The sequence below is a fragment of the Anguilla rostrata genome, chromosome 19 (assembly GCF_018555375.3).
Source record: "Anguilla rostrata isolate EN2019 chromosome 19, ASM1855537v3, whole genome shotgun sequence".
Taxonomy (NCBI): domain Eukaryota; kingdom Metazoa; phylum Chordata; class Actinopteri; order Anguilliformes; family Anguillidae; genus Anguilla; species Anguilla rostrata.
In genome coordinates this window covers 15,621,596-15,640,628 of record NC_057951.1, presented here as the reverse complement: position 1 = coordinate 15,640,628, position 19,033 = coordinate 15,621,596, and the positions used below count along the sequence as shown (strand labels likewise).

Sequence of the window (19,033 nt, the reverse complement as noted above, 5' to 3'; positions counted from 1 at the left end):
TTTGTATGGAATGTTCAAAGCAGACAAAGATGAACTGTTGCCTAGATACCATTAAGAGGAAGTGGGAGGGGTCCTCAGCTCACCCAATCACAGCTGGAGCTGGAGAGGATCCAGAATCCACCAGAGAGCAGAGTGAGGTCATTGCTCTCCCACACACACACGCACATGTGCACACACAGACGTAAAATTCATGATAAATACACATATTTTAGGAGTGTGTACTTTGTAAGAACATTCGCACACAGTCACAGAGAACATATCCTGGGAGATACACCAGTGCGGTCATTCATTCAGCAAAACTCCCGAAACACAAATATTAGCTCTAATTCACCGACGGCATTCAGCGAACATTCTTCTCATTCCCAACCACAGAGCAAACTCCATTATTCCACCCAACAGGCATCTGAAACAAACAGGCCTTTCTCCTGCTTCTACACATCAGTATCACACAAGACCAATGTGCTTTAACAAGCAGCCAACAAAGCACACAGTCACAATCAGCTCCTGGGCTCTTTAAGACTCAAAGACTAGGTTCTGTCCAAGGGAATTTAAAAAACTGTTTCTGTTCCCATACAGACTGTATTCTGTTCCCATTAAGACTGCATTCTGTTCCCATTAACACTGTATTCTGTTCCCATTGAAACTGCTTTCTGTTCCCATACAGAATGCTTTCTGTTCCCATTGAAACTGCTTTCTGTTCCCAGTGAGGGACTGGCTCCTACTCAAGCAGAGCTGAACCACAGAATATTCTGCTCTTAACACCATATATCCTCCCTCCCTTCGTTCCTGCTTTCTCCATCCTCTCTTTCTGTCACCATGCCAACAGGGAGAGGTAGTGCATGCCACTCTTACCCCTGCGGAGATCAGGTCTGTAACTTCATCTGCGCGGCAGTAAAGGGGAACCATGAATAATTAACCAAACTTTCCCGGGGCCTGGCTTACGAAGCGCACAAAGTGTGGTTTGCAGAGTCTGTCCTACACAAAAGGACACAGCGTGCAGGCGCCGTCTGGGCCCTGCAAACCGCACACGGACCAATGCCCTTCTCCGCCCTTCAGACACATCACTCGCAACCGCCCTCCAAAGTCAGGCTGTCAATCAAATACAGGCCCACCCCTGCGCATTTCCAAAAAAAAGGCCACACAGGGACAACACGTCGCAAGCAGAACTTTCCGGAAAAATTGAGGGGAAAACAGGTTACGGCTAGCATCCCTTTTCTCTGCCGTGCATTTTGGGAGAGAGAGAGGCATCACCATGGTTACCAGAGGAACTTTCAGTGGCCTGACGCACCACAGTTTTTAAATATGTCGAGAGAAAGAGCGAGAGAGAGCGAGAGAGAGAGAGAGGGAGATTGCAGTGTGTGTCATCAGTATGCTTGTTTTGTTTTTTTCCTGACCTCGTATTGTGTTTTTGAAGAAATGGGTGTCGACAGCAGAAAGCACAATGTAGCCGATTCCCAGAAGCGTGACATCAGCAGCTGAAATTTAATTTGAGCCCAGGGTGAGCTAGCAGCAACAGACATCTCAAGCTGGTAGGGATTTGTGGTGACTGTTAATTAATCAGAACATATTAATAAATAAAAGTCTCACTCTTCAGTTCAGGTTCACCTTCGCTTCCTCCATCTCCTCTGGTGATATCTGTCTGTGTGTTTTCTGTCTGTCTCTCTTTCTCTCTCTGTCTCTCTCTCTCTCCCACTCCCATTTTAGCTGTCCCCCATCCCGTGTGTCCTTTTCACCATTTTTATGAAAGGTTTTACACTGAAAATCAAGTTTCTTTTCACTTAAAAAGTTTTAAGCTTAGCCCTGTGAAACATCCCTACCCCATTTGTCTCTTTCACATTCTCAATCATACAGCGATATAATCAAGTACCCGTCCTTTTTTCCATATTGCGTCCATGGGGACGCACGGATCTGCTTCACACTGGGGCTTGATCACCTTCCAGTAAGGAGTTAACATTAGCATAAATATAAAAACAGTTAGTTAATATGCAAGGATTCGGGCATCTGCACAGCACATGAATAACAGCTCGCAGCCTCACAAAATGGCCCCCAGGGACACCCTGTTGGTGCGGAAACGCAGTGGTCTGGGCCAGCAGGAGAATGCTACGGTCAAATTGGGTAAGGCTGCCATTAGAACAGATTTTACTTCTTCGGTTTCTGAGAAATAAATGTAAGTAATGGTGGTCCTAGTCCGCAGTGGAAAAGCAGCTCATTGCTTCTGACATGTAGACTGACAGCTACCCAGTGCTCATGCATCTGGAAGAGGGTAAAACACATTTTATTCATCACAGACTTTCCCCAGAGAGGAGCAGAGCCCGTGGCTTTTCAAACTAGCCTTACGTATTCTCCCGTTTCTGAGCTTACAAAAGATCTACAGACACCACGGTGTAACACACACCACATGCTGAAACCACAGCCTCAACCACGACCACAAACACACGCTGAAACACAACCCATCTGTCACCTGCACAGAGGAGAAAGAAGGGCAAAGGCCAGGTCCACTCAGCGGTTATATTACATCAGAACCTAAGAGTACTTCATGAGCAGAGCAGAACATTCAGCCCACCTAGGCATGTCAGAGGTGAGTGAAATCAATACGTTCTGTGTCGATGCCAAAGATACCCCACGGGGACAGCATGTCATTTTACGTGAACTATGCACTTCCTGTCATAACATGTGCATTGCCACCAAATGGCTATTAGCACGTCCAAGCATGTTCTCCCGCAGAGACGCCACTGGACAGTTTTCTCAGCCAGATCATTCTCTGTGACCCAACAGAGTATCTGTAACTTTTCTGCATTCAAATCATTTAGGCTAGAAAGGTAAATAAAATAAAGTAGTTTCCATCACCGTACAATTGCAAAATAACTGAAAAGTTTTCAGACATGACAGAAAGACCTTTGAACACGGTCTATTCAACACTGATTACCCTGCTTTGCCTGATGGGGGCACTACAGGACTCACCTCCCTTATGGCCTGTATTGAGACCCTGTCTTCTATTAGTATGTGAAAAAGAGAAGTGGATTCCATATTTATCCCTCCAGCGCCAGCAAACTGCATCCTTACTGAGAGAGAGAGAGAGAGAGAGATACCAATTATGATTTTACTGTCATGGGCTTTTCTCGTCTACCTAGCACAGATCTTCATCCAACTGCTCTGACAGCGCCTCAATCCATTCTTCGTGAAATGCAGCACACCGGGCTTCTCCAAACTGCCAGATTTTGAGACCTCAGCCACAGCACAGAACGGTTTTGGCAGCAAACTGTACGAGTGACGATGAGCATGGTGCACATCTCACAAAAATATGCCATAATTTATCCTAATTTAGCTTGATTCGTTTTTTGTTTTTTTTTTAAAGATGAAAACAGTAGCCAAAGCAGAATTGCAGCAAAACTGCGGTTTGTTCAAAGGACATGCTGGACATAATGGATCATTTTACCCAGTCATTGTAGAAAGAAATAATTAATTATTGTAGGTAAAAAAAAATAATATCCTCGGTTTCTGATGTCAAATCTCTGGGAGCAATAATTGGTTCCATCCCCTCGTTTGAGGGAAACATTAAGAAAGCATTAGGAAGATGTCATTTCTGCAATTGCATAATGGAACTCGGCTCCTGTCATCCCTCTCTGATGCAGATACTGAGAAATTAGCTCGTGCACTTTTCACGTCTCGTAAAAAAAAATAATAATAAAAAATAAAAAAATAAAAACTTTTCACGTCTCGTTTACAGCACCGCAATGAGCCGCCAGTAGCACTACTATCCTGATTTATCGCATAACTATTCACCAGATCCTGCCAGGCTAGCTGAATTCACTGTATGTACGCAGCTGTTAATTAACTGCACCCATGACCCGATATGCCATTCGAAATCCTGGATCACGATGGCAACCAATAAGTGTTAATTAGGCCGATGCGGTAATTCACGTGTGTGTGTCTAAATCTGCTGAGAGTGAACAAGACGAACTCGCATTCGAAGCAAATTATTAGAAATGAGACTCACTTGATTTTCCGTGCATGTAGCAACCCCTGCTGGCACAACAAAAAACTATTCCCTGCATTTACAAGGCATTACTTCAGAACCACCACAAAACCGTGTAAACTCATCCATGTTTACAAGCTACCTCGCTGGCTGACAAACAATCTTAAAACAGTAGCCAAACATGCCATAAAACATTCGGAAACTAAAAGACATCCATTATGAAACCGTGACGTAAATTCCACAAATAAACGCAAACAATGGTGTTTAAGCAAGTAATTGGAGACCCACAGGAGTAAAGATAAATTGCTCCAGTTAGCAGCTAGGCAGCTAGTCTGTGCTGACACAAACACATCTGCACTTTCTAAAATGAACTGTAATGAACTGTGTAAATTGTGTGCGTGCTTCTGCATTCAATGTAGGAAGCAAGAGTTCAAAACTATGTATCTATAGGCTGTGCGTGCTTTTCACTCGCTACATTTGTAATAATATCATACATATAATATAACTTCAGCTAATTATGGAAGCACTCCCCCCCAAGTACCTGAATGCAAAATCTTCGAGACCGTTGCATTTCTGCGCACGCGCAGTTTTGGGAATTTGACCAAAAAACAAAGGACGAATCTGCCGATTTAAAACTCACATTTTAATGACCAGCATGAAAAACGCCCTAAACGTAAGGTTAAAACTAGTATAACGAAACGTATTATAAATCCTAGTTGTATTATTCCTTTAATAATATTCATTAGTACTGTCGAATCTAAGTTAGTGATTCTTGAAATGGTTTTACTCAGTCCAGTTTCACTTCCAGCCATCGAACCACGAGTTTAGCCGGTAGAGGTCGGGCGGCTTACAAATCGGGCATGTCCGGACGTAAGGTGAAGATATAGATAAATTTCAGGAATAGTGTATTGTAAAACATAAGAAAGATTATTAACATTAACGACAGCGATGTGACAATTACTTAGAAGATACTTTGTTTTTAACGATTAAGGTTAGGTAGCCTACCGGGACAGCTAATAGATACTGGGAAGCTAGGTAGTTAATTTAGACCTGTAACTTCACATTTCTGCAAAGACTGAGCTATGCTTCAAGTTCGTTTACCGTAAGTGACCATAGCTATCTTAAAATTAATACTTTGCAAGCGTCCTTGAATGAGAATAGCGTTTAATGAGTAGTTAGCTAGCTGCTAGCATAGCTAGCATCTTTACTTGTCATACTGAAAGTACAGAAGCCTGATTACTTCATACCATTTGGTCAGAAAAGGTCTTTGGTTCTTTCTCGATGTTTGAGACATTATTACTGGGGTGCATCTTAACAGTAGCGTTGACGTTCATACAACGTTCGCATGGATTACATTTCATCATGTCTAAAAATAAAATGGACAGGACTGTGTTACCTAACTTGGTAGCAACAAACAACCTTATACATTTCTATATGAGCCACTATATGCAGTTTTCCATGGCAGGCATGTAAGTCAGATATAGTGCAACTTATATTTTTTCCCACCTGTGCAGGTGTTTGTCCAGTGAAGGATGCTGACAAGCTGTAGAAGGCTGGTTTTCCTAAAGCCTGCCTCTGATGGCTGGATGAGACGGGCTCTTTCTCAGGGATGCTGTGCCTTGGTACAGGGAGGGAAGCTGAGGGCCTTCCTGTGCCAGTCCTCCTCCTCCTCCTCCTCCTCCTTCTCCTCCTCCTCCCTGAGAGGTCCTAGCACCTCCTGCAACAGGCTCGGACCGTACGGGGGCAAACCGGGGTCCCGCTGCCTGACCCCGCCCTCTGCGGGACGTAGGGGCCTCTCCCAGGGCCCCTCGGACTCCTCCCCGGGCGTCAGGCTGCGCACGCGGCTGGGGGTGACCCTGCTGATCGGCGCGGGGGTGCTGGGCACCTGGTGGTACGTGCGTTCGGAGAAGCAGCAGAGGCAGCGGCTGCAGCGCTTGGAGCAGCTGAAGCAGGTGGCGGTGGGCCAGGGGGACTTCAGCCTGCTGGACCACACGGGCGTGCGGCGGAGCAAGCGGGACTTCCGCGGGCAGTGGGTGCTGCTCTACTTCGGCTTCACCCACTGCCCGGACATCTGCCCCGACGAGCTGGAGAAGATGAGCGACGTGGTGCGGGCCCTGGACCGCGAGCCGCGCCTCCCTCGCCTGCAGCCCGTCTTCGTCACCGTGGACCCCGAGCGCGACGACGTGGTCGCCATGGCGAGGTACGTCAGGGACTTCCACCCGCGCCTGTTGGGGCTGACGGGCACGCCCGAGGAGGTGCGGGAGGCCAGCCGGGCGTACCGGGTCTACTGCAGCGCCGGGCCCAAGGACGAGGACGGCGACTACATCGTGGACCACACCGTGCTCATCTACCTGATCAGCCCCGATGGCCTCTTCCTCGACTACTACAACAGGACCAAGGACGACAAGCAGATCGCCGACAGCATCCGCAAGCACGTGGAGTCCTACGTGAAGCTTTTCCCCGACTGAAACTGAAGGGCTGTTTGTGTCCTTTGTGTCTGATGGTGGCGTGCGTGCATGCGTGTGCGCGTGTGTGTAACGGAAGTTTCACAACTGTCTTTAAAATGAGATGCATCCTAAAGCCATCATGCCTGTCAGTCCTTTTGCTGTGAGAGATGTAAGCCACACCCCTTTATACTCAGTGAATAAACATGCCCCAAGCTTTCTTTGCCCAGTCATAGGGCTGGGCCCTCCTCATCCCTAAAACATCCGGTCACACTCCCGCAGCAGCTGCATATTTTCACTGCGCTGTCCGGCTGCTCAGCTGCGCAGTCACTGCTCTGCAGGCAGCGCAGTCAGCGTAGTCGGACTGCAGTCGCTGCGCTGGCCAGAGGAATTGCTTCTGTGTGATGCAATGCTGAGAACCTTGGCAGCCGAGCCCTTCCTTCCTGGGTTAGGCTACAGCCAATCGTACGCCTGCCTGTAGGGCTGTGCTTCGGTGCTCAACGCCAGCCTGCTGGGCGTGTCCCTGCACTGAAACGTAGCGTCTTAGGAGGAGGCTTGCAGTTTTGAGTAACTCTTTGTGCAGTCAACAGGCATTTCTCAGCTGAACATTTCCATTGTTAACACTGATCCTGAAAGCCTGAGTGGGGGTTTGTTCAAGTGAAAATGTGACTTGATTTTGACAGTATGTGTGACTCATAAGTCTCTGTAAGGACAGCAGTGACTGCTGGATCCAGACAGGGAGAAGAACTCTATGCTACTATGTGTCTGGTCATTATTGAATTTCCTGTTGTTCACAATTCTGCCAAAAAACTCTGTAGTGTAATTTACAGTGTAATAAAAGATACTAAATAATCAGTTATTTAAATGCAAGTACTCTAAATTACTACTTAAATACATGTACTTACCAAGCAGATTGGAAATCGTTGCATAATTAATCATTTTAAGTGATTTGTTCCGGAGTTGTTTTATTCACCAAAACGTACACTGCTGATTTCAGCCCATATGTGTATGTTTAATGAAGGCTGCCACCGGCACTATTGTACCAGAGACGGGTGTTGCTCAGCAAGCCAATCAAACGCAGAGAGTAGGACAGAGATGAACATCATCACTACGAGCATCTACTGTTACCATGGTCACCTCTCATCGGTAAGTACAGCAACGGTAGCGGGCTGACATCGAGTCAGAGGGAAATGACGTTAAGCCCAGAGTGCTGACCGTGGTTCTTTGTGCTGAAGACAACTGATTATGACTCACTTGTTTCGTTTGTTCTGGTCTCCGGAGTTGTGCTTTATTTTGCATGTTATTGAACACATTGGCATTTGTTTCAATGGCTATCCAAAGCTACCCATCACTCAGCTCTTTGAAGGACAAGGCCAATCAAAATAATGCTTTGTAGTGTTAATTTTATACAGTTAACAGAGGTCATTACATTACATTTATTTGGCAGACGCTTTTATCCAAAGCAATGTACAATAAGTCAATAAGGTCAGTTATAAGGAGTGTGTAGAGTAGTGCATGATAGGCACCACAAAAAGACATTAATGCTAATCATGTTAAGAATATATTATAAATGCTTAGTTAAAAGGGTTTTATTTGTTTTCATATTGGCTGTGAGGGGAGGAAAGCTTGCGTTGCCCTACCGATGGCGATGGTGTTTGTTCTGCGGCACCTATTTGGGGTCCTAAAGCAGAAATAAATCATCTGGATGTGTAAATTGAGCCCGGCCTGAGTCTGAGAGTCTGATTGGTGCATGGCCTGGCCGGTGGGCGGGGCTGTGGCCCTGTGGTTCTGGTGACGTGTGATGGCAGCAGTGAGGAGCCTTCAGGTCCACAGCCCTTAGACCACTGCAGAAGAACTGTGTTATTTCTTTCTGTCCTCTCTCTTGCTTAGTCTCATTTCATTCACTCTGCTTGACGTTCATTTTCTCATGTCATTTTGGGGCACCTGGAAGTAACGTGTGAATGAGAGAGAAAAGGAAAATATTTAATTGGGAATTTTGATAGTGAAATGTATTAATGTTTAAAAGTCTTGATTAATGATTAAAAGAGCTCATTTATAATGACATTTTTGTTTTGGAAAATGACTCACCTCTCATCTTTCATGAATTACACAGTGGCTGCCAGGTATGGTGGTGCTACAGACAGGGGCAAACAGTGTGTGCTTTCTTGGTTGACTTGTTCATTAGTTTAGGGGGACTTCAATGAATGTCATTTGTGTAAAATCACAGCGTCTGCTACTTAACAGCCTGTGAAATATGACTTTGTTATTACTTTACTCATCATGAAAATGTCAACGCTTAATGAAACCTTTGAATTTTTTTTTTATTTCTTCTCGCCACTACGTCTATCGGACAATGTTCGCCACTTAAGGATGATTAGGTCATTGAGATAATTGTGGAGAGCACGGGGCAGCACAATTCTGTCAGCCGAGGTACATGGCCGTCTGTTTTGGGCAGCTACAAACCCTGGACATAAAATTAATTATATTAATCTAACGCTGTAGGCTAATATTACATTGACACACCTTTATTTAATTTAGAGTATTTAAAGAGACTGATAGTAAGGGACCGACGTTACGGGCGTGTTATAATGTAGGTCTATTTTTTCCTTTTTTTTTTTGGTGTGTGCATATCAAAATTACGGATACAAGTAAAATAAAATTAAACGTGCAATTTTTAACGTTTGTTTTAAATAGTAAGGTTATTTTTTAACATGTTCTAAAAGTTTTAAAAGACGTAAGCAAATTTCCCCCGTTTGCCTATATGGTCTCCTTTCCACGAAAACGAAGAGCTCAAATTTCCTCGTAACACGCTTTCCAGGAAAATAGAAGAAAACATCTGAAAGACGCCAATCAAAGCCAGTCCATAAAAAATTTGAAACCCTTTAAATTTCTTCTCATATATCTAGCGTTCCGTGCTTAAAAAGTTATTATAAATATGAAAATAGTCTCGGACTCTTGGCTATTTATACTCTATCATATAAATGGATATTTTAACATTTTCAGAAGGATATTTAATCTAATGATGGGTCTAATATTGTCGCATAGGCTACAGTTTCAATCAAGAAAAGTTTAAGTGGCTATTTCAATTATCGGTTGAACTGTAAACTACTAATTTTTCCTTACAAGTCGCCCCTGGATACAGGAAATGAGCTATATTTGTCTGATTGTTTATCTCTGAATTCTACAGAATCAGCTTGGTGTAGCTTATCGAGCAAGGAGGCTTAAACGAATCGATTTTCCTCAGATGAATAACGATAGCATATTTCTATCTCAAAGGTAAGCACGGACGCAATGCACTGAGACGAAATATAGACGTTTTATAAGTGTAAGATGCTTAAAGAAATTGCTCGACGATGCACTGTAATATCACGGAGAATTCGATGCATAACAGACTAGACTACTGTATACTAACAGTTATTTAATCTCGTGTTGGATCAGCCCTGCCCAGGCAATTAAATTTGATGATAAGTGGTACGCAGGCGATGTCTTTTGTGACACCACCTGTTTCCGTTCAATTTATTATATTTAACTTCAAGATCGTGGTATGAATTAGGTAGGCTAAGTGTCAGGCTATATGTTCATAGCTAAACTAAGTTTTGAAAGGGTACAAACAAAAGTGTCCGAAGCCTACTTGCTTTCAAATTAAAGACTGAACCTGCCTAAACTTCATTATTATTTTAACATTTATTTTTCAATAACATATGTAACGCTTTAATTGTATTAATCGGAGTCGGATCAACAAATATAATTGGCTTGATAAATCAAATTAAAACTATAGCAAAAAATTGATGTCTACTGTTGTATAATTACAGGTTACTTTTATTCTACAAGGATATATGACACATATCGCCAACATTATCATGTGTGACTGTGACTTTATCTTTACCTATTTATTTTTCAGTGTTCTCAGAAGTCCTTGAGACTTGTTTTGCATCGCCGTGTAATAGCCTATGGTATTTGTTTGTGACCAATATATGTGGTAAAATGTTTTAATGAAAATAGGGAAACAAGCTTAAACTGTTGCAAAACATTTTTCCTGAAGAAATAAGATGCATTACCTGTATTTGAAAATAGTTTAAAAATATAAAACTAAAACGTTTACTTCTTACCGCGATTTTATTTTGCGTTCTGTTCCGGTAGCCAATTTTAAAGTTAAATACTTAAGGAAGCACTGCTTTCCGCGAAATGAAAGAGGTAGGTTTGACGTTTATCACGGTGTTAAACAGTTTCATCGTTTCATCGAAGGAAACGGGGTAAGCTTCACAGTGTAAAAGATAAAAAATATAAACGCCTACTCTTGAAAAAGTGTAATTGGCAATAATATCTGAGATATGCTCATATTTTACCCTTTTAACAAAATGACTGAACTCTGCGCTGGATTAATCCGTCAAATTATGTTCAGATAGTAGCCTGGCTCGTGGCTTAGTCGGCTAGTATGAGCTCAGACCAATTTCACTCGCTACTTTCTTAAGCACTGAATTTGTTACTTTTTCAGTGCCAAGTCTAACCCGTTTTGCTTGTTTATCTTTATTATGCTTCTGTTGTGGGCCTATTAAATAAAAGGGAGAACGATCCACCAACCAAGGAAAATTGGCGAAATTATATCAACAAAGCTAGACCCGATAATCCACAAACTGGATAACCAGCACAGTCTACTCGCATGTTCTTTTCTGTGTTTTGCAAATTTACAAGCATGACATCTAAATCGTTTAGGTTTATGTAAAAAAAGGAAAGAAATCAAATAGTCCTGCGTGCAAATATTAAACCTCACTACATGTAGCCTAACGCATGCATAAAGTGCATTTTATTGGCATTTAAATATAGATACATTTGTAAACAAAATGTTATTTTATCATCATGTCTAATAACCTCTCAGATAATAGGCCTAGTGCAATCTCGCATTTGAAATACAGTATGTGCTCAAAGTTAGAGTTAAAGCGTTAGGTGCAGGTTTTTGCCCCGACAGACGGCTGCTGCTGTGGTATAGAGCCACCTTAAGAAACGCGTGTGCGCTTAGTGTCATGTGACATAATTCCTGGAAAGTTCTTGGAAATCGGCCTTTTGCTTTGTGTACAGCAGTGTTTCTTGGGGATTAAGTTATTAAATACACACACACACACATACACTGGAGCCGTGCTGAAGTCGTCAAAGTTAACGTCGACGTTGTTGCCTATTTTAAACGGCTTTTTTAGTTCGCTCATTGAAGCATTCAAAATGATGGCTAAGCCCTTGCGATTGCTCTTTCTAAATTCAGTGAGGTGAAGACAAAGGATCTGTCGGAGTCTTTTGGTGCTCAGAGTTACACTCGGCATGTCGTCGAACGCGCTTGCCAATTTATGGGACATAGCCGTCTTCAAGGATTTATATTTTTCTGATTCATCCATTTTTTGAGGTGGACGGTTTTGTGGGAAGTCGCAAGTTAGCTGCAGGCAGGTGTCAATGCCTCATAAAGGTGTGTGTTGGGTGACCCTTTGTAAGGTGGCTGTGTTTAATGGCATCTTCCATTTCAAGCTGACATTGTTTCTTCGCAGCAGGAAATCAAAAAACAATGTCGCCTCGTGTCGAGTTTTCCTAGTTTAACGTTAGACTACGTCTTCCAGGTAATATTCAGTTGGACATGTCATTTCTTGTTACGAATGTTCTGCGTTAGACACTAGGTATGACATTAATAGCCAAATCATGTTAGTCGGCTATCTAACATTTACTAAACTAGTTTCACAGTTGTACCTAGTTATAAAACGAATGAGCTAGGTTCTTGCTAGATGATTAACATACAGTAGCCTAATCGAGGGTTGTTCTCGTCGTGTGGATAGAAACGGCTTGCTAACCATTAGCTATGCTGAAGATTTTCCTTACAGGTAATGCAACGTTAGCTAAAAACTATAGGCAATGTGTATCATGATTTGATATTAGCTGGTCGTTTATAAAAATTTTAAAGTTAAAAAGCATATATGTGATGGAATTTAGTATGGTTGCAACATGTTAAAACGTTGGCCACTACGTTTGCATTACTCTTGGGAAAGAACACGCTGTGAATGTTATTTAGTGGTGCAAATAATCGAGCCATGTTAACTGCATGGCTTCAATTCGGAATTCTTTATTTGCATGACTGAATATTGGAATACTGCCACAGCGTAACGCTGAAACACGAGACATGGAGTATCACAACCTATTGTAGCGAATTGACTGCATGTGGTTTATTGTCTGCTTCTCCCATTCTAAATTGTAAGTGGCTCAGTAGTAATATTTGTTTTACTGCAGTAGGCATATATATATATTCCTTTGTTGAACGTAGTAATTGAATTATTCAGCGACAGAGTGGTGACGTATAATTTGTTAGTTTGCATTGCCGTGCTGCTGTGCTTACACATTACTAATGCGATGCGATAAATGCATTTGATTTAGCCGTGCTTCAAAACCTTTGGTAACGAGCTTGCTACGATCTGCTGCAGCACAGACCTGAGCTAGCCAGGTTAGTTACGTTAGTTATCCACTTGGCTAGTTTGGATTGGAATTGGACTTTAAGTTTATTATATTAGCATTGTTTTGGCTGAATGTAAAAAACTAATGAAGATGCTCTTTTCTTGCAGGTGAGAGAATTGGCGGGAACCGGAATAAAATTGCAAGGGAAATATACAACCATTTCCAAATATCCAACATATGTTTGCCCATTGTGAAGGATAACGAGCGTTCGGCTGCAGCTGCATTTGTTGGATGAGTATCGCGCATATCGCGGAGTTCTCCAATGACCTGCCATTCCACGGACTCCACGGAAACCATAGAGAATGACCGGAGATCGGAAACCGAATCCCGAGTGGCAGATTCCGATCAGAATCGAGTCGCTGCGGCGATGAGAGATCTTAAAAAGACAGGTATGATCATCTAAACCCTTTGTGTTAGTGAGCTTTGTGATTCTGCTGTAACATCAAGGTCATTTACTCTACCTGGAAGAGCCGTTTCGCTTTGTTCCTCTCGTCTCGTCTTTCTCCCAAACCCCCCAATTTCTCAGTTTAAATAAAAGGACGCTTTTATTGTGGGGTGGGATAGGCTACAAAAGCAAATTCACAAGCAAATGAATATTTTTAAGGCTGCTATTCAGCCAAAATAGCTATGGAATCATAGATATGATAATTTTGTGTCTGAAAAGGCAGTATATATAGATCCGCGATTATAATAATTATTATTATAAAAGTCCACTGGTATTTATTGACTGAACAAATGCATATTCAAAATGCTTTCAGTAATGGAACATTAGACATTTTAGGCTTTCATTTCTAATCCGTATATTTTCATATTAGAAAACGTGGAGGCTTACGTACCACATATTTCTCTCGTAAATATCGGCGCTGTGCGTTCTCAGAAAGGAATGGAATATTTACAGTCGGGTGCCATTAATTGTCTCCGGTTTCGTAACGGGTCGCCCGGCCCCCTCCCCCCTAATAGCCTCACATAGAGAGAGGAGGGGAGAGATAAGTGCAGTCACATATAACATGGTACAGAAAACTGATTTTTATATAGATATTGTAGTTTACTGAGCAAATAAGACAACTCCCCTTATTTTTTATGACTAGGGCCTTGTGCTTTTTTTTTTATCTTTATGGAAAAACGAATGGCTCCGTTCAGTTATTTGAAGAAAAGAACACGATGTTCGCAATGTTTTTTTTTGTTTTCTATTACTTATTAAAAGTTATTTCAAAGGTAACAGTTTTTAAACTATTACAAGTGCTGTGTAATGGGTGATTTATTTCAATCTTTCCATCAATCCATCCTTTCATTATGTCATCTTATCTAAAAAGTGTGTGTGTGTGTGTGTGTGTGTGTGTGTGTGTGTGTGTGTTAAAAATGCGCCCCCCTTCAAAGGGGCAAAAACCCTGTAGGGAGACAAAACCAAATGTTTTTGACAAATTTTGGAAGGCATTTACATACGGTTTACACAGAAAATGCAGGATTGTCCTGATCATTCTTCTGGTTAAGGTCCCTTTACAACTTCAGGTTGAACTTTTGTTTGGTCACTGATTGAAGGGGAAATAGTTGTTGGAAAAAGTCAGGTGAAAAGTTCTATCAAAATCTGTGAAGGAGAGCCAATGACCCTTAGTTGAGCTGACACTGAATGACCCTGGTTTGTTTGTTTAATTTGGAGGGATTTCAAAAAAGCTGTAGAGATTAACTTGTTATTCAAGTATCCTTTGGCATTAGGTTTGATAGAATAGCAGTTGTTTATGCAATGTAGGCGTGCAATATTCTTGCGTCAGTATTAGATGCTTTTTAAAAATAAAAAAAAATCATTGTTGTCTTTAACTTGTCTCTAATGTTTCCCCTTTATGAGAAAAATAAACTTTTTTTTTAAATTCAGAATTCTCAAATTGCACATCTCACTAACTTTTGCTTTAAATTTAAGATATGTTCAGTAAAAATGTCACTGAAGTAATATAAGGTGATACGGACCACTGATTCAGAAGATTGAGCTGTTCTATTTTTAAGATTATTGCACATTTCGCTGAGTGTTTTAAGGAACCCCACATCTTCTAACTGGCTTTCTGTAATTATAGCAAGTGTGATTTATTTTCCCGAACCTTTTCTTGGCGTGTGGAATTTGGTGTTAGCGTGAACTGTAAAAATATACAATTAGAAGGCCACACTAAAAGTGCTTTAAAGCAAGGCTCAGTACGTAAAGTGTGTAAAACCACACACTATAAGTAGTGAGTCCTGTTTTAAAAAGTTCTTATTCTGGCTCTGGAATGATCTTTGCAGCCATGGGATGGTATTTATATAAAGTAATATTCATAAATATAATAATACTTTTGATTTTTATCCCTCGTGTCCTTCACTCAACCCTTGAGTACACAAGTCTCAGATCCTTAAAGTTTATCAAGGAAAAAAGCAACAGAATTTTCGCAAGGTGCCCCCTGAAATTAGCAGAGAAACTTCAGCCTGCTCTGTCCCCAAAAAAGGTTTTCTGTTCTTGTGTTTTTGGAGGAATGGAGGTACAGTTAAGGCAGCATTGTAGTATAATAGATGGGTGACTCAGCCAGTTACTCAGAGGTTGCAGGTTTGATTCTCAGCAGCCAGACTGCCATTGTACTTAACCAGAATTAACTGTATGAATATGTACTAATTAATTGTCTGAAATAATCTGTAAGATGTGTAAGTCTGTCTGGATAAGAAAATGCCTAAATTTGCAATGTGAATTTAAAAGTTACAGTTAAATACACCCACCTATTTCTGAAAATACCAATAGCAGAACACCGTAGGTTTTGTTTAGAAATTTTCTGCTTGTTTTATGATTTTTGTGTGTGTACAGTATTTACTGAAATTAAGCTTGGCTACATTCATCTGTTACACACTTTTAAACTGAATGGCAATATTTTAGAACACATTACTGTATTAATGTTTAGTAAACCATTAATATCTGTGTAGTACTTCCTCAAGAATGCATTATTGAATTTTAGTTCAACATATTAAATATTTGCAAATATGCCATTCCAGGGGTCAGGTTTTCAAGATTGATGAGTTTAATTAATATTCATCTCAATAATGTAAATTGTTCCCATTGTAAGTTGACAGAGATTTTGATTTGATGACAGTTAACCAGTTTAGCAGCATGAAACAGGTTGTTTTTATTTGGCAAAATGAAAAGTAAAAAAAATGCTTAAAACAAAAAAGTCAGTCCAGTTTTCAAAACAGAAATTCATATTTTCTTCATATGTTGTTTTTTTTATTGAACATTAAGATTGCAGTAGATTTAGTAGATACTGATTCTCATCCATGAAGCTGAGACGTGATGTAGAAAAACTAACGTGTACCTGCGTGCGTGCGTGTGTGTGTGTGTGTGTGTGTGTGTGCCAATAGGGTGGTACTGGGGCAGCCTGACAGCCAATGAGGCCAAAGAGATCCTGCAGGACGCCGCGGAGGGGACGTTCCTAATTCGGGACAGCTCCCAGAGGGACTACCTGTTCACCATCTCAGCCATGACCTCCGCGGGCCCCACCAACCTGCGCATCGAATACAAGGAGGGGAAGTTCAAGCTGGACTCCGTGGTGCTGGTCAAGCCCAAACTCAAGCAGTTCGACAGCGTTGTGCACCTGGTGGAGCACTACGTCCTCCTGTCCCGGACTTCCTCCAGGGGCAGCGGGGGCGGCGGCGGTGAGCCCCCCCTGGCTCCGCCCACAGGGGCGGTGCAGCTGCTGTTGACCACGCCCGTGTACGCGGTCACGCCCTCCCTGCAGCACCTCTGCCGCATTTCCATCAACAAGGCGACCAGACGGGTCCAGGACCTGCCTCTGCCCAATAGGCTTAAGGAGTACCTAACGGACTACACCTATCACGTGTGACCTTTCATTGGTGGAGTTCTCTGGCTCCGCCTCCCCTGTAGCATCATGGACGTGCACCAGTGTGCACATGACATTTAAAAACTTTTTATCTGATCTTTTTTTTTTTCTTTCCATGTTCTTTTTGTACTGCGAGCATGCAAGGGAAAATATTTTTCAGTTGATTTTATAATGGTGCAAAGTGCATTTACGAAATGCAACTGCAAGCAATATTTAAGAACTGTTTTGAAATTCTCTCTTCCTCTTTTCTTCTTAATAGGTTTCTTCCAAGTTCAAAGTATTTACATTGTTATTTTAAAGCTAAAGACTAATTGCTTCAGAGAAATGGTTGTTCAATATTCTCCACCCCACTGTTCTTTCTCAGTGCACGTAGCCATTTATTTTCTCAGAAAAAGTCCTACCCTATGATTAATGTTTGGTTTGACGTACCAAACATAGATATGTTATTAATTGGCCTTGACAAAGTTTCCATAATCCTTTTCAGTAATGCATCATGGGTGAATGACAATAAAACATGCAGTAGTTGCAATGACATCAGCTTCTTGGCAAAAAAAAATGACAGTGCATTTCAGTTACAGCTAAGATTCAGTATTGATTCTGCTCAGTGCACCACATGGTGTTTGTTTTAATGAATAAATGAGTATTTTGATTCTGTTTTGTAGGGATCTGAAAGTCTGCCTGCTGCATGTTCATGTCCTGATGTATGTTTAACTTGGTTTAATGTAAGCTTCTCTGGATGATTATGTTAACAGAAAAAAGCGACTTTCATACACCATGACCACCATTTGAGTGTTTGGATGTATTTTGTGAAATATATCACCATGGTTTTTTTTTTTTTTTTTTCATTTTTTATACTTAAAAAAACAAGTCAAGTATGCTTTAATGCTGGAGGGAATGTGTAAATTTTTTATACTGCCTCATTTAATAGAACTCCCTCCTTTTTCAGATTCAGGAATGATTTTTGTTTCTTGTGTCGTCACAATTTTATGGTCTCTAACTAACAGAGGGGGGGGGGGTTTGCTGACTGGGGGAATCGGCGTTGAAACACGTAGATTCCCTCCCCACCTCACTGAAAGCAAGCTGCATCCACAGCCGTAGCGACGCAAATAAACCACAGGAGGCGCTGCAGCAGATGATGAAAAACCCAGCAAAGTGTCTGCAATCACTGCCAGAGGGGCCTGTTCAGTTCTTGCGTAGTCTGTCTGGGTCAAATGCAGTGCACTTAACCTCAGGTTTACACATCTAGACCACAGAACTGCATTTCAACTCGAATAGGTAATCCTGATTGCACAGATTTGGAGAGCTGTTCCAGTTGTTATGCAGTTCTGTGGTCCGGAGGCTTAAACCAGAGGTTTAAACTCCAGCTAAGTGCACTGCAATTCGCCCTTTGAGTTTCCGTGTATCAGTCCCAGCAGAGTTAACCGGGCAATCGTCCACCTCGAAACAGAAGTTCTGTTATAGGGGTAAGGTTGAGGTTGGGCACATTCTCACCAAATTGGGCTACTTTTTAAAATGATATTGTGCAGGGTAAAAATGGCTTTGGCCGGCTTCACCGTTTTCAAATCTGGCAACGCTGATCCCACCCAACTCCCCCAAGCTAAAGACCAAGGTAACCAGCCAATGGTGCTTTTACCACTTCTGTAGTCTGTAGCAACTGTGCCAACACACATCTCTGTACACTGGACCTATTTCCACAATACCGCACTGCTACAAAACGAAATGCCGAGAGAAGGAATCTAGCTGAACTAGGAAAACCAATGCGAATTTTAAAAAAGTCAAGCACATTTGCACAGATCACTTCTGTGAAAAACAGGGGAGATATGACAGCATTCAATGAGAAGCCAGTGTCATAATGAGGAAGGCATGCCTGTGATAAAGACGGACTTCATTAAAGAATTAAAACAGCAAGCACATTTTTGGGCATTACTCATCTATAGAGGCCATGAACAGTGAACTGTCAAACCCCGCTTGTTATGGACAATTTTGGTTTTGGTGAAATGGTTGGAACTTTTTTCTATTTCACCTGATGTATGAACAAACCTTTAAAAAACAAACCAGCAGTGTCAAATACCACTGGGTTTTTTTATGACGAGGCTGTAGCTGTTGCCTCCAGCTCTGTTACACAAAAGGATATTGCATAATACAGGATAAGGTGACCATTCTCACACACACACCTCTCTTGGGCGTGACATTGCCTGCAGTGTCAGAAAGTTCACTTACCGAATCCAAAGTGTTTCTCTTTGTTTCTCTCTGAACTGTGAACAGAAGTTCAGGTGGCTCACTGC

General features: G+C 41.8%; 4 protein-coding genes across 14 annotated transcripts in view; 3 read left to right on the top strand and 1 right to left on the bottom strand.

Moving 5' to 3' along the window:
* Window positions 1-3,077, bottom strand: part of LOC135245912 (coiled-coil domain-containing protein 136-like) — a 31,467-nt gene extending 28,390 nt beyond the window's left edge. The window contains exon 1 of the mRNA XM_064319298.1: window positions 2,962-3,077. The gene's annotated coding sequence lies outside the window, so the exon portion shown is untranslated. The remainder of the gene's footprint in view (window positions 1-2,961) is intronic.
* LOC135245909 (glutamate receptor-interacting protein 1-like) overlaps window positions 1-19,033 on the top strand; it is a 402,070-nt gene that overhangs the window by 333,182 nt on the left and 49,855 nt on the right. The window lies entirely within an intron of this gene.
* On the top strand, window positions 4,518-7,275 carry LOC135245913 (protein SCO2 homolog, mitochondrial). 3 transcript variants are annotated; one of them, XM_064319303.1, is made up of 2 exons: window positions 4,518-4,649; window positions 5,491-7,275. In XM_064319303.1, the coding sequence occupies exon 2, from the start codon at window positions 5,509-5,511 to the stop codon at window positions 6,442-6,444; it is 936 nt and encodes a 311-aa protein (XP_064175373.1). In that variant the 5' UTR covers window positions 4,518-4,649; window positions 5,491-5,508; the 3' UTR covers window positions 6,445-7,275. The 3 variants fall into 3 exon arrangements, with proteins under 3 accessions (XP_064175373.1, XP_064175372.1, XP_064175371.1); XM_064319302.1 differs by lacking the exon at window positions 4,518-4,649 and adding an exon at window positions 4,679-4,851; XM_064319301.1 differs by lacking the exon at window positions 4,518-4,649 and adding an exon at window positions 4,681-5,078.
* Window positions 11,523-17,695, top strand: socs2 (suppressor of cytokine signaling 2). 4 transcript variants are annotated; one of them, XM_064319307.1, is made up of 3 exons: window positions 11,523-11,872; window positions 13,011-13,292; window positions 16,270-17,695. In XM_064319307.1, exons 2-3 carry the CDS (start codon window positions 13,166-13,168, stop codon window positions 16,749-16,751), a joined length of 609 nt encoding a protein of 202 aa, XP_064175377.1. In that variant the 5' UTR covers window positions 11,523-11,872; window positions 13,011-13,165; the 3' UTR covers window positions 16,752-17,695. The 4 variants fall into 4 exon arrangements, with proteins under 4 accessions (XP_064175377.1, XP_064175379.1, XP_064175376.1 ...); XM_064319309.1 differs by having other exon boundaries at window positions 11,523-12,020; XM_064319306.1 differs by having other exon boundaries at window positions 11,523-12,278.